At 37.7% G+C, this 14,230-nt stretch overlaps 1 protein-coding gene and 1 pseudogene across 3 annotated transcripts in view; both read left to right on the forward strand.

Moving 5' to 3' along the window:
- The window catches only part of NUP205 (nucleoporin 205), a gene marked incomplete at both ends in the record, with an annotated part of 66,069 nt that overhangs the window by 35,200 nt on the left and 16,639 nt on the right, over positions 1–14,230 (forward strand). For both annotated transcript variants that reach the window (XM_084230089.1, XM_084230090.1), the window contains 11 exons: positions 518–599; positions 1,520–1,684; positions 2,195–2,319; positions 6,372–6,486; positions 7,745–7,894; positions 8,481–8,552; positions 8,891–9,048; positions 9,504–9,584; positions 10,317–10,508; positions 11,016–11,283; positions 11,383–11,481. In XM_084230089.1, the coding sequence (XP_084086215.1) occupies positions 518–599; positions 1,520–1,684; positions 2,195–2,319; positions 6,372–6,486; positions 7,745–7,894; positions 8,481–8,552; positions 8,891–9,048; positions 9,504–9,584; positions 10,317–10,508; positions 11,016–11,283; positions 11,383–11,481 (1,507 nt within the window). The remainder of the gene's footprint in view (positions 1–517; positions 600–1,519; positions 1,685–2,194; positions 2,320–6,371; positions 6,487–7,744; positions 7,895–8,480; positions 8,553–8,890; positions 9,049–9,503; positions 9,585–10,316; positions 10,509–11,015; positions 11,284–11,382; positions 11,482–14,230) is intronic.
- Positions 12,019–14,003, forward strand: LOC311168248 (ATP synthase F(0) complex subunit C2, mitochondrial-like; annotated as a pseudogene). Its single transcript has 2 exons — positions 12,019–12,023; positions 13,572–14,003. The product of its transcript is annotated as an ATP synthase F(0) complex subunit C2, mitochondrial-like (transcript).

Consider the following 14,230-nt stretch of genomic DNA (forward strand, 5'->3'; position numbering starts at 1 on the left):
CATTTTAATATAAATTACCATTAATGATTTTAACATCCTACTGAATTTCTTAAGGAGGTAAATAGTATTTAATGTCTCAGAGGTATAAAACAGGTGATAAGTAATACACTTCCTAGGAGAGAAGGTAAGAATTATATTTTAGTTAAACTCTCATAATGATGAATATATAACAAAGAGGTCAAGAAAGGCCAATTTAATGTGGTTTTTTTTGTTTTTTTTTTTTTTAAGAAAAACTAGTTTGAATCTTTGGGGAGGACAATTAGGGAACCACATTTGGAAATCAATAAATTTTTATAATTGTGTCTAATTTTTTTCTACAGAGAGCTGACTTGTGGCAATTTAAGGAACCGTATTTTCTATTAATTAATAACAACTAAAACCCAATTCCTTAGTTTTAAGCAGATTTCCTTTTATCTTTATAGATAAATGCTTATAAACATGTATTATGTTTATCATTTTTCTAATAATTTATAAACTTTTTATAATTTGTCATTTTTTAATCTTTGTGTAACTTCAGAGTGTAAGTCAGAAGCTGATGGCTGGATTTGTAGAGTGTTTGGATAGTGAAGATACAGAAGAATTTGTACGTCTAGAAGAGGGTATGTCTTAGATTGACATGTATTATATATTTTAGTTTACATAAAAACTTAATAAAAGAAAAAAATTCTCAAAAACTGTTAACAGTCTAGCGGTGATGTAAGGAAAATTGAGAATCTGCCAACATTAATGTGTAAGACTTGAGAAGTCTCTAAACGAATCTGAAATCAACATGGCTAGTTGGGTAAACTGGAACTAAAGAAAATGTGGGGGTTTGGAACACAAGTTTCATATATTTTTTTTTTTAATAGAGGCATGTTTTATTTATTTATTTATTTTATTTGTTTGTTTTGTTTATACAAGCACTGGGTACAGTCAGAAGCGCGGGAGGGTGAGAGAATTCACCAGAGCCAGAGCGGGGAGCAGAGCAGGCAGAAGGACCGAAGTACACTGCTGAGGGGAGCAGCGGGCGGCAGGAGAGGTCTGCGCGCCATGTGGGACCCTCCTCTGGTGGCCGGGGAGCAGCCGGGGATTGAACTGGCGCCGCAGAGGCCGCGGGCAGCTTCGCAACCCAGCGCTCAACCGCTGCGCCACCGGGGAGGCGCAACAAGTTTCATATTTTTAAAGTTGATTTATGGTTTTTTTTTTTTTTTTTAAGATTTATTTATTTATTTATACAAGCACTGGGTACAGTCAGAAGCGCGGGAGGGTGAGAGAATTCACCAGAGCCAGAGCGGGGAGCAGAGCAGGCAGAAGGACCGAAGTACACTGCTGAGGGGAGCAGCGGGCGGCAGGAGAGGTCTGCGCGCCATGTGGGACCCTCCTCCGGTGGCCGGGGAGCAGCTGGGGATCGAACCGGCGCCACAGAGGCTGCGGGCAGCTTTGCAACCCAGCGCTCAACCGCTGCGCCACCAGGGAGGTCCTAAAGTTGATTCATCTTAACTACTTATTTTTAATTTTGTCTTATGATTTCCACATTAAGGGTCAGAACTTGAAAAGAAGTTAGCTGGAATCCGTCATGAAACAAGAATCTACATCTTGAATCTTCTCATCACCTCTTTGGAAAGAAATCCACCCAGTCTTGCTCTCTATCTACTGGGCTTTGAATTAAAAAAGCCTGTCAGTACCACAAATCTTCAGGATCCAGGTACAGCTATAAGACACGTAGGCCTTTGTTTCTTTTCATGCTTAGGTGACTAAGTGGTGATTTATTGAATATTGGGCTTGTGGGCTAAGTCACTGAAGTGAATAATGAAGGTTATGTGATGGGTTTACCTTGATGACTTAGATCGGGCCTAGACAAAGCAAGTCTGAGAAAATTAGTATCTATCTTACTTACCTGGCAGGGGAGATACCATGACCACAAAGGTGGTTTCCCTGGGGCGAGACTCATCCATTGCATTCTGGATGTGCTGACCCCTGCAATTTCCCCAAATGTGGGAAATGACTGCCTAATTTGTGGTAGTGGGGGACTGTGTTCATGCTCTCCACTGTTAAAAAAGAGAGAGAGAATTAGTATCCATCAGTTTTCCTTATCAGTATTTGAAAGGGTATTTACAGTATTGCACATGTTATAGAATTTTAACTTTTGTAAGAATAATTTAAGGGTCTTAATGCAGAAATTTTAAATACGGAGTTTCCTTTTGGTCTCATGTAGGCGTGTTAGGTTGCCCACGGACGTGCCTTCATGCTATCCTCAACATCTTGGAGAAAGGAACTGAAGGGAGGACAGGCCCGGTGGCAGTGAGAGAATCCCCTCAACTCGCTGAGCTGTGTTACCAGGTATACAGAAGCCTGCTCTTTGTGGGCCTGAACAGAAGCAACTTAACTAGCTCCTTGGCTACACCACAGTTATGATAGTATAATGAACAGTAAGAATGAATTGAAATGAGTTAGTGTTGTAGTTTACCAGTTTTTCATTTAAAACCCATAAAGCACAAATCTTAGGATCCTTTAAATTTAATATATGTTTTTTAAGATTTATCTATCTATCTATCTATCTATCTATCTATCTATCTATCTATCTATACAAGCACTGGGTGCAGTCAGAAGCGTGGGAGGGTGAGAGAATTCACCAGAGCCAGAGCGGGGAGCAGAGCAGGCAAAAGGATGGAAGTATACTGCTGAGGGGAGCAGCGGGCAACAGAAGAGGTCTGCGCGCCATGTGGGACCCTCCTCTGGTGGCTGGGGAGCAGCCGGGGATTGAACCGTTGCTGCAGAGGCTTCGGGCAGCTTCGCAACCCAGTGCTCAACCGCTGCGCCACTGGGGAGGCCCAGGATCCTTTAAATTTACAGATTCAATGTACCACTGACTTGAAACATGAGGGAAATTAATTTTTGTAACAGATAATGACCAAGTAGTGTAGAAACTTTCCAATCATGCTTTGTTTCAAGTTGGTTTTCTTTTAGTGGAGAGAGTAGTAGAATTGGGTCAGAAGACTTTGATTCCTACCTCTACCCCCCTTAACTAGCTAAGTCAGCTTGGGCATGCCATACAAATGTCTCTGAGTTTTTTAATCTATGAAATGGACTGTTGTGAGACTTAAATAAGAATGTGGTAAAAGTGCTTTTCAAGATCCATGTAAATTATGTAGTCCTGTAGCTATTTGAGGTGTTAGAAAGTTGAATTACTTTTTCATTCATTCATTCATTCATTCATTCATTTATTTTTAAAGATTTATTTATACAAGCACTGTGTACAGTCAGAAGTGCGGGAGGGTGAGAGAATTCACCAGAGTGGGGAACAAAACAGACAGACTGACGAAACACACTGCTGAGGGGAGCAGTGGGCGTGGCAGGAGAGGTCTGCGCACCATGTGGGACCCTCGCCCGACAGCTGGGGATGGAACCGACAGCTGGGGATGGAACCGGCGCTGCAGAGGCCGCGGGCAGCCTCGCAGCCCAGCGCTCAACCACTGTGCCACCAGGGGAGGCCCTACTTTTTCATTTATTTATGCTTAATTCTTACCTTTATTGTTTTTATTCATTTTATAACTATTAGTTTAAGAAGTAGACTTTATAGAGCATCACTAATTTCTCAGTTTAAGTGGAACCCAGATTCACAGGTTCATCATAAAGAAATACATCATTAGCTTTTAGTGACATGGAGATTTTTCTTTGTTGTTCTCCTGTGCTCTGGCTGCCCAAACACCCTTTCACTATAAGTACTGCTGCTCAGTCTTTCTTGGAGTCAAACTTCATTCTTACTTAATGGGGTGGGGGGGGGAGGCCAAACTTGATGTACATTTTCATTTTAACACAGTGTTACAGAATTTGACATACATAGGTAGAAGTAATGAATCAACTTACTCATCTAAACTACTCATTAGGCAGGTGAAGAGAATGAAGCCATATTTAAGACAAAAAGGTGGTGAGAGAAAGGGAGAGAAGAAACTGACAGCAGGAGAGTATGTGCCCTGCCTCTCAGCACCTGCTTGTTTTTACCATGGAGGAAAACATGCCAGGGTAGCTAGAGCCCCTGATTTTTTTAAACCACTGTTCTAGCCAAACACAACATGTGTATCCCAGCAGCCTGCCAGTTTTATAACATATGCTCTGTGACTTTGCTACTCAGAATGCAGACCAACATCATGAGCATCATCTCCTGGGAGCTTGTTAGTACAGAATCTTCGTCCACTCCAGACCTGCTGAGTAGAACCCAGAGTTTTAACAAGAAGCACTGTTCTGTTTTTAATGAAACATGCTTTCTTCACCTATGGGTGTATACTTCACTGGGCTTGAGAAAGAAATCCAGACCTCTAAGAAGAGTTTGTTAGTTTCAGTAAACCTGAGCAAAGGGAAATAATTTGGGCCTTATTGATACTTTAATCATCCAGCAATTGAAGGTCTTCAGGGTGAAAAAGTCTAAACTGAATCTCATGCCTTTGCCTTTTCAAGAATGGAGATTTTTCCTGCCTGGTCCTGAGAGCTAGAAAGGGGACCGGGCACATACCCATTAAATGGCTTGCGACTCACTTTTTTTTGTCCTTCCTCCAACAGTGTTCTGTCTCCCATATCTCTGAGCATCTATTCCTGTGTCTTGTTAACTGGTCATCTGATAAAGATGCTGATTATTGTTTTGCTTTGTGAAGTTCAGTGTTAGCTTCTTAAATTTTTTTTAATAGGGCATGGAAAACACTATCAAAGCTGTTTGAAAGACTAGCATACATCTGCAATAGAACTACTTTTTACCTTGTGCTCCCTTTTTCCTTAAGAATGCATATTTCTTTAGTTATATGCAGTAGCCATACGATTTTGTGCCCTTCCTCTCTTTCTATGTACTTTCTATGCTGCTACAATGTAAGTTACATTTAGGTTGTTTGCTGCTTGTTACTCTGCTCTAGTGTGTAGTTGCCTTTTGTTGTATATTTTTAATCTGTAACTAGACATGGATTTATAGTCAATTGTTATCTGTTTATAAAAGTCACAGAACACTAAATTGGTAAATACTGAGCTTGTGTTCCTAGGGAAAACATAAGATGAGATTTCTGCAAACCTCTGATAGCAACATTTTCATCAACTGATGAATACATAACCTTGTTTTCTCTGTATTGTTTCATGACACTTGATTTAACATTTATTGTTGATTCATTAACATTGAACCCATGGCAGGAGTTTGACACTCAGACCTAGCTTTCCTTGTGAGGCTCATCATAGGCTCCTTGCTCTTAGGAACCTTGTACAGGACTTCAGCACTGTGCTTGCGGGCAACAGTAAGATCACTCACAAAAGCACAAAGAAGGTGAAAAACAGGGCAATAAATAGACTGTGACAAAGACTCGTGTTTATAGCGTTAAAAAGCCTGAAACAAAAAGGCAGCTTGTTCAATTTCAGCTGAGAATGTGCAAGTTGGGTGACTGGAATTTTTGCTGCTCTTTGCCTTTCTGTGAATGACTCCCAAAGCACAAGAAGTGATTTTGGAGTTAGAAATAAACTTTAGCATGTACCCGAATTTGCAAATATGGTGTCTGTTAATGAAGACTATGTTGGGTCAAAGAATATGAATACTTTTATGACTTCAGATTTTAATTTGCAAGTAATTGTAACAATTGCAATAGATATTAAATGGTGTCAATAATAGATGAATCTGAAGTGCCTGATGTATGAAAAACAATGAATAGTAATAAAATGAATCAGTCATGGAAGTTTTCACTACTCCTTTGCCAGATACTGGAATTTGATTTTTGCAATTAAAAAATCAGTATTAAAATTAAAAAATCAGTATTTTGCTGATTTACAGTAAGACACCTGCCTTAATATTGCCCAGATTTTTTTTTATTACTGAAAAGGATGGACATAGTTCTTTGATTATAGGCTATTTTAGTTTTTCTTCATCTAAAATGTTTTTGCCATTTTATCTATTTACATCTTTATGATATTCATAAACCTAATGGAGCTCTTTATACATATTATATTCACTTTTTCCTATATTTGAGGTCAAAGCTTTTATCTCCAATTCTATTATTTTTTGTTAAATTTTTGTGTGTCATTTCAAGATCAGTTCTCTACTAATGTCACAGCATTCTATAATACCCCAATATATTTCCTTGAACTACGGTCCCAAGGATTGTTTATAACTCTGAGTTTCTATTTTATCCATTTTGCTTGAGCCCATTCACTCTTAATTATCTATCTTACCTTTTTTCTAAAAATGTATAACAGAAAATGATTTTGGTAGTATGGAAAATAGACTTTTGGTGGCATATATGCTGTAGTATATACAGATGTTGCCTTTTAATTCTTTACACCTGAGATCTACATAATGTCACAAGCAAATGTTCCTTCAATTTTTTAACAAAAGGTGATTTGGGGATTTTCTTATTTTAAATCTTTAGGTGATATATCAGTTATGTGCCTGCTCTGACACATCTGGTCCTACTATGAGATACTTGAGAACCAGCCAGGATTTCTTATTTTCTCAGTTGCAGCATTTGCCTTTTTCTAACAAAGGTAGGATGTTGTTTTCCCTTGTGATTATAACAGATTTATAAAGTTCATACTGACTGACTTTACTTATTACATTTGGGGGTAGCAGCTCTAGTATTAGTAGAACTCTTTTCATTACTCTTCTTTGTAACTTTGGTTGCTTTGTAATTTTGCTTCAGAAGCTTGATGTTTTGGCTGTTAGCACAAAATTATTGAAAAATAACCTGTCAAGGGTGAGATTTGATAATTTCCTAACAAATTCTAATTGAAAATTATGATGAAGGGATAAAAAAATTCTGGAAATTTAGATTTTTTTTTAAGTGAGAGTTGTTTTATAAATACTTGTTTTGACAACTTTTTGAATTCATGTTTATCCAGGCCCTGATGGCTTTTTGAATTTTTTAAAAGTTTTCTTTTTATCATCTTTATGTTTTAGGAAATCAGGACTCACAGATTTCATAATATCTGTTATTAAGATTACCAGTTTTTAATTTACTTTTTGGAGTGATAATGTGTGAATGATCTAAATTACTATTTACCATTTTCCACTTCATTTTCATAATAGTGTGTCTTATTTTTGCTCCTACAATTTTGTTTGTATAAGAACCTTAAAATATCTTTCATAACTAATTATAAAAAAAGAATCTTGGGCCTCTTCTGGTGGTGCAGCGGTTGAGCGCTGGGTTGCAAGGCTGCCTGCAGCCTCTGCAGTGCCAGTTCGATCCCCGGCCACCGGCGAGGGTCCCACACACACACACACACACAAAAAAAAAAAATTCTTGTCTATTACAGAATCTGTTTTTGAAAAATCAATCTACCTTTATTTTTAGAAGTATTAGTGTCTTATTTGGTGACTTTTATGTTTATATTGTTGCAATTTAGAACTAATACTAGACTTTAAAAGTCCTATTGTGTGATTCCCAATCCTAATTGTATGTCAAACCAGATATCCTTAGTTATCTTAAGAGACAAAATAAAATTTTTCAATTTAAATTTAAGTATTAAGTTTTATACTGATGTCAAAATATGACAAACTCAGACTTGTGTAGCTCTTTACTAAGTTATCCTGGTAGGGGAAGCTTGATTCCTTTTTTTTCTTCATTTGCATTTGCTAATTTTTCATAGACATCTACTGGCTTGTTTCTTCCTTGGTATCTGTTTTTTCTTCTTTAATTTTACAGAGTGCTTAATTACTCTGCTGCCAAGTTTCATAAATTATTGACTAAGTTACATGGGACAATATATGATGATTATGAAATTTAAGTTGTGTGTTTCTTTCCAGAATATGAAATATCTATGCTAAACCAAATGTCATGGCTGATGAAGACTGCCTCAATAGAACTGAGGGTAACTTCTCTGAATCGTCAACGGTCACATACCCAGAGACTCCTACACCTCTTATTGGATGACATGCCAGTGAAGCCATACTCAGGTGATTATGTGAATGCTGGCATTTGTTTTATTGTGCTGCTTAGTGGTCTGTGTGAATGCAACCATAGCTTTGAATCATGGCTAAGTATGACTTGACTATAGACCCAACAAGTTCTTCCTGCCTTGCAATATTTTCCCTTCAAACCCAGAATTTTAAAGTCACCCCATAGCTGTCATTTTATTATTGTTTGAGGCATCCACATTATACTCTGTGCATATATACAAAGATTCAGTGGAGTTTGTCACACTGAGTCAATACAGCCCAAGATATTTTAATGTGTATTATACATGTAAATTAAGCATATGCTTTTCTAATCATCTTATTGGCATGATTGGCCCTCCTCTTTTGGAGTTCTGATTATTCTTTTTACAATTGCGAAGTGGATCCTGTAGTGATGGAAAGAATTAAGTGCATGTTGTTAATAAGTTTCCATCAATCTTTGCATCTTAATTATCCATTTGCAACAGACTCTTTGACCTAGAAGCCATGCATGACCTAGAAATAAAATACTTCATGTTTCTTATTTTCAAATAAATTTTATGAATGTTGTTCTTTTTCTGATTTATTATTACTGATGCGCCAGCAGATGGTGAAGGAGGAATAGAAGATGAAAATAGGTCTGTCTCTGGGCTCCTTCACTTTGACACCGCTACAAAAGGTAAAGCTCTTTCCATTTGTGACATATTTATAACTATATGACATTGCTTAACATTTCAAATGATGATTGTTATGCCCTTATCTTCAAATTCTGAACTGGAATAGAAATGCTATAAAAAGAATTATTTGTTATCCAAAAAAATTTTTTTTGGTAATAGGATAATAGGATGGGGGGGAAAATTGCAAATGGATGTATTAGAATAAAATTTAGATTTTTAACTCAATCTTTTGTTTCTAGACCAAAACTCTTTCTGAACATGACATTTTCCATGAAAGTGAATAGTGGTGGTTTATTATCCCCAGTATCCTAAGTAAAATTGGCCTGCTTTTTATTTCTAGTTCGTCGAAAAATTCTGAGTATTCTTGACTCAATTGACTTCAGTCAGGAGATCCCTGAGCCTCTGCAGTTGGATTTCTTTGATCGGGCCCAGATTGAACAAGTTATTGCTAACTGTGAGCATAAGAATTTACGGGGACAGACAGTCTGCAATGTCAAGGTGAAGAGTTCTTTAAAGTGTGTGCAATATCAAGTGCTTCACTGTGCTTTTCATTTTGTGAACAGCCAGGAAATAGAACTGAATATACCACACCAAGTTTACCTGCTTCAAAGGTTTCCCCACCACTTCCCTCCTAGTAGTTAGCCTATCCAGCTCTTACTCTGGAGTGATTTTCAATACTCAGCTCTCTGCCAGGTAAATGGTAATGGCTTCCCTAGTAGGAAAAGGATATCTAAGGCCTTTGCATTAACTTACCTGCTTAGCATCTCTCTGGTAACACTTCCTGAAGGTGAGGGGCACCTAATGTGTTTGACTAGAGACTGAACAGTACCGCTGTGAAATCAGAGATAAAAGTATCTGAAACTTTTCCTTTGAGGATAGTTTAAAGTAATTGCCAAGTGTATTGTTCTATCAGCGTCTGACATGGTCTCATTTCTCTTTTCCCAATTCTGTAGCTGCTTCACAGGGTTCTTGTAGCTGAAGTAAATGCCCTTCAGGGTATGGCAGCCATAGGACAGAGACCTCTGCTGATGGAGGTAAGCCCTACTGAGTGTATGTTAGTTTTAAACCTTTTATGCTTAAATTACTTAAATTGCTGTTGAGAAGATGAAATGGTATTTCATTAATTAACAAACTACTTAAAATAATTGAACTTTAATGGAATTTTTCACTTCTGACTTTATAAGCTGAAGTTAACTCTGGGATGCCAGAATAAATAATATTTTTCTGCTAGGCTAGTTAGGATGTGCATCCTGTTCATATTGTGCTAGACTTCACTTGCTCCCCATCAGTGGAGTCATTTGTCATCATGAGTAGGAATTTATGGGTAAAAGGTGAGGTAGAAGGAACCACATACATGGGCCACAGCAAAAGGCAGAAAAGTAAAAGGCACATCAAGAAAACATACCACCGAACTTGTATTTTATCCAACTCTAGGCTGCAGAGTAAATAAGTACAAAGGAGAAATATGATGGGGTTAAAAATCTTGTATTTCACCTACTTCTCCACTCCCTTCTTTCCTTCTCTCTCTCTCTCTCTCTCTCTCTCTCTCTCTCTCTCTCTCTCATTCATAGCTTTATATATATTTTCTGGGCTCCAGGTACCAGTCAAACACGAAAAGTCACCTGCTAATTGCCATGCTTGTAGAAGTTTTCCAGAGTATCTATAGACGTTTTCAAATTAACAGATAGTATTACAAATAGGAGCCGTTGGCAATAGGCATTTTTTGCCCATGTGTTAACCTTGCAGTTCAATTTCTGTGGCTTTAGGAAATCAGCACCATACTCCAGTATGTGGTGGCAAGAAACAAATTGCTGCAGTGTCTTCATGCAAAACGACATGCGCTAGAGTCCTGGAGGCAGCTGGTGGAGATTATCCTGACAGCTTGTCCCCAGGACCTCATTCAGGCAGAGGACCGACAGCTGATTATTCGTGATATTTTACAAGATGTGCATGATAAGGTGACATCATTCCTGAATTACTTTTGTATTGTTGAGCAAATATTTATGTACCATTTGAACGTATAGTTTGTCACCTTTTTTTTTTTTTCCTGTTATATTAGGAGTAAATAGAGTTGTGCAATAGTAAAATCAATATTTTCTCCTTTAATTCTTTACAGTAGTGGTCTCATTCAGAGTATCAGAATTATCTAGGGAGCTTTTAAAAATTGTATGTGTGTGGATCTTACCCCAGACCTACTAACTGGGACTCTCTGGTGGTGAGCCTATTTATGTGAATTTCCATTAAAATCTTCCCTGCGGATTTCTGATAGGAGTCCCTCCAGGTTAAGAACATGTGTTACTGAACATCATTATTTAAAATTTTCTGTAATATCAGCTTTGAATTTTTTTGACTAGTACAATTCTATTCTTACATTTTTATAGTAATTGAAAAGATGAATATGGTATAAAACATGTTAATGTCGCTGAATGCAAGGTTCTCACTCTGCCTCATTTTTCTATTTTAAGATACTAGATGATGAGGCTGCACAGGAGTTAATGCCAGTGGTAGCAGGTGCCGTGTTCACACTCACCGCTCACCTAAGCCAGGCCGTTCGCACAGAACAGAAGCAGCCATTAGTCTTGGGACCTGGGGAGGCCTCATATGCTTTTGTGCTGGACAATACTTTCACCTCACCGCCTTCAGCAGAGAGCCCAGTGGTGGGTTTTGCTTCTATTGGAGATTCTTCACTTCACATCATATTGAAGAAGCTGTTAGACTTCATTTTGAAGACAGGTTTTTTTTTTTCATCTAAATTTTCTATGAACTTCAACTTTGGAATTTGTTTTAATTTTAACTAAAGAGAAAGGTTTTCACCCTATTATATCTCCCTAGGAGGCGGATTCCAGCGAGTGCGGACACACCTGTATGGCTCTCTGCTCTATTATCTACAGATCGCACAGCGACCAGATGAACCAGACACCTTGGAAGCAGGTACACTTAGATTGACTTCTAATCTTTCCTGGCTTTAGAGATTAGTTCCTTTACATTAGAAAAAAATAGCATCTTTTGATTAAGCATAACTAATGAGTCTGTATGTAATCATTAGAATGCATACTCTGAAGATAAAGAATAGGTTTTTTTTATGAAGATAATACTGTGAAAACAAACTTTTAAATAGTATTTAATTAGCTTTATACATTTTTGCATTTTAGATTAGCAGTAAATAGAGTTATACAATACCAATATTAAAACTTCTCCCAAGAAACGGTCATTCTGTACATTGGTAGCTCCTCTCTTACCAATCCCATGGAACAGTGTGTTATAGATAGTTTGTTTACCATCTTCCCTTTGTAGAACTTCACAGAACATATCTAGTTAAATCTTTTAAAATGGGTATTTTCCATGGTATATAAAAGTAACATTTTTAACCATTTGCCTTAATCATAGGTATTTAAATTGCTTCTTATTTTTACCATCCCAAAAAATGCATCAAATATTCTTTTTATGCCTATGTATTTCTTCAGAAGGATGATGTATGGTAGAATTTCCATATGAAAGATTATGCACATTTTCATTTTAATAGATTCTACCAAATGACATTTGACCAGTGTGACTCATCAATAGTGTACTTATTTCTTTTTGTACTAACAGAGGTTTTCCCTGGGTAAATTCCAAGAAGTAGAATTTCCATTTGTAACTAAGAGTTATAATCTGGATTCTTTGGCTTCCAGATATGAAAAATGTTTTTAAATGTTTTAACTATTCAACAAGTAGTATATAATGCTCTATATGCCAAAGATTCTATTTAAGAACTTGTCAGAAGTACTTTCTGATAATGGACGTTCTTGCTTTCTTTGTGTGTGTTACTTGGTAAACAGATTCTTTAAAACTACTTTGTGTGAGATCCACATTCTTTTCTTTAATGTTTACCATGTATATGTTTTAAAAATATATATTTTTTGAAGTAACTGGTTTATATAGACTATATTCATAATCTCTTCCTTAGAAGATATTAATTGTCAAATGCTATACTTATAGAAATGTTCTACCCACTTAAATATAGCACAAAAATACTTTCAAAGGTCATTAAAAATTGCAGAATAGTTCACAGAACCTTTGGTAGTGAGATAGTAATGGAGAATTTTTTTTTTTAAGATTTATTTATTTATTTATACAAGCACTGGGTACAGTCAGAAGTGCGGGAAGGTGAGAGAATTCAGCAGAGCCAGAGCTGGGAGCAGAACAGGAAGAGTGACGAAATACACTGCTGAGGGGAGCAGCGGGCGGCAGACCATGTGGGACCCTCACCTGGTGGCTGGGGATCGAACCGGCGCTGCAGAGGCTGCGGGCAGCTTCGCAGCCCGGCGCTCAACCGCTGCGCCACCAGGGAGGTCCAGCAATGGAAATTTCACTCCTCCCTTCTTAGCCCCAACCAAACTCTAATTTTCCTCTTGTCTACAATTTTTACATTTTTAGTTGTTGGCAAAATCATCACTTAACCACTAGGTGGAGCTCTACAATATGCGCTTTATAGGAAGTCATTCTTGAGATGTAGGAAAGAAGGATAACCATAAAAGAAAATTCATCTGCTTTTAATCTTCCAATGCTCTGTTTTTAGAGTACTTTTATTCCTTAATTATTTTTTACTGAGTCATAATTACTGCTTATTTGGACTTATTTAAAATAACAAAATACGTTATTCCCTACATACTAGTATCTTTTTAATTTCAAATTTAAAATATTAAATTTAGTAAATATTTATCAAACACCCCATACTTTTCACTTTTTTTTCCTTTTAAAGTGACTTTTTTAAAGCGTCTTTTATTTATAAGTAAGAGATTAGGAATTACAGTAAGAATAAATAATATTCTCTACTCATAGTTCTGGGTTTATGTTATTTTTGAGCAAGAATATTGTTCCCTGTTTATTAAATCCAAAAGAGCCATTAATATTTTTAAAAGGGAGGATTAGAAAGGATAATTTATTACCCTTGAGGCAGTGACTTTTACATTTTACTTTTACATTTTACTGAAACAGTTTTGTCTTGCCCTTTTCCCACCTCTTCTCTGTACTGGGAGCAGCTCTCCTGCTACATCCCCTCATCCCCTGAAAATATGTGCCACCCCCTCTCTGGTCAGGAGCACCTCTCAGCTGCTGAGTAGATCACTGTCTGCTGTGGCGCTAAAACCACCAGGGACTCTGACAGATGAGCTCCAAGGTGACTGGGTAGCCCACGTTGCTGAACTCGCTTATTCCGAGCTGCAGCTTCCAAACCAGCATCATTTCAAGGGACATCGACACAGCAGCCACGTTCACTGTTGCTGGGGCTGCCCCAGTAGGGGTAACTGGCCCTGGGGCAGGAACTGGGACTGTGTTTGGGAGCCTAGCATTGGTTGTGCCAGGAGCCCTCTCTGAGGCAATAGCTCTTCTCTGACACATTCTGGGCTTTGCTCTCTCAGCAGCCCAGGGGCTCTTGCCTGATGGTGGCCTTTCTCATCCTCCTTGCCATGTGAAGAGCCATCTCCACCTGCCATAGTTGTTTCTCTCAAGTTTTGTCTGCCCTATTCCCTTTCCTGTACTCCCTGGGGAAAGCAGTTGGCATGTGGGGAAAGAAGATGGCTCAGTGTTTTACAGGGGATACAAATAAATACTGTATCAGTAAGAAACAGACAAGTTTGGTGATAATCCTGTGTATAAAACAAAAGAGGAGATGCCTTAGCTCCTTAGGTTGGGTTCCTGA

This window comes from Talpa europaea (genome assembly GCF_964194135.1).
Source record: "Talpa europaea genome assembly, chromosome: 3".
Taxonomy (NCBI): Eukaryota; Metazoa; Chordata; class Mammalia; order Eulipotyphla; family Talpidae; genus Talpa; species Talpa europaea.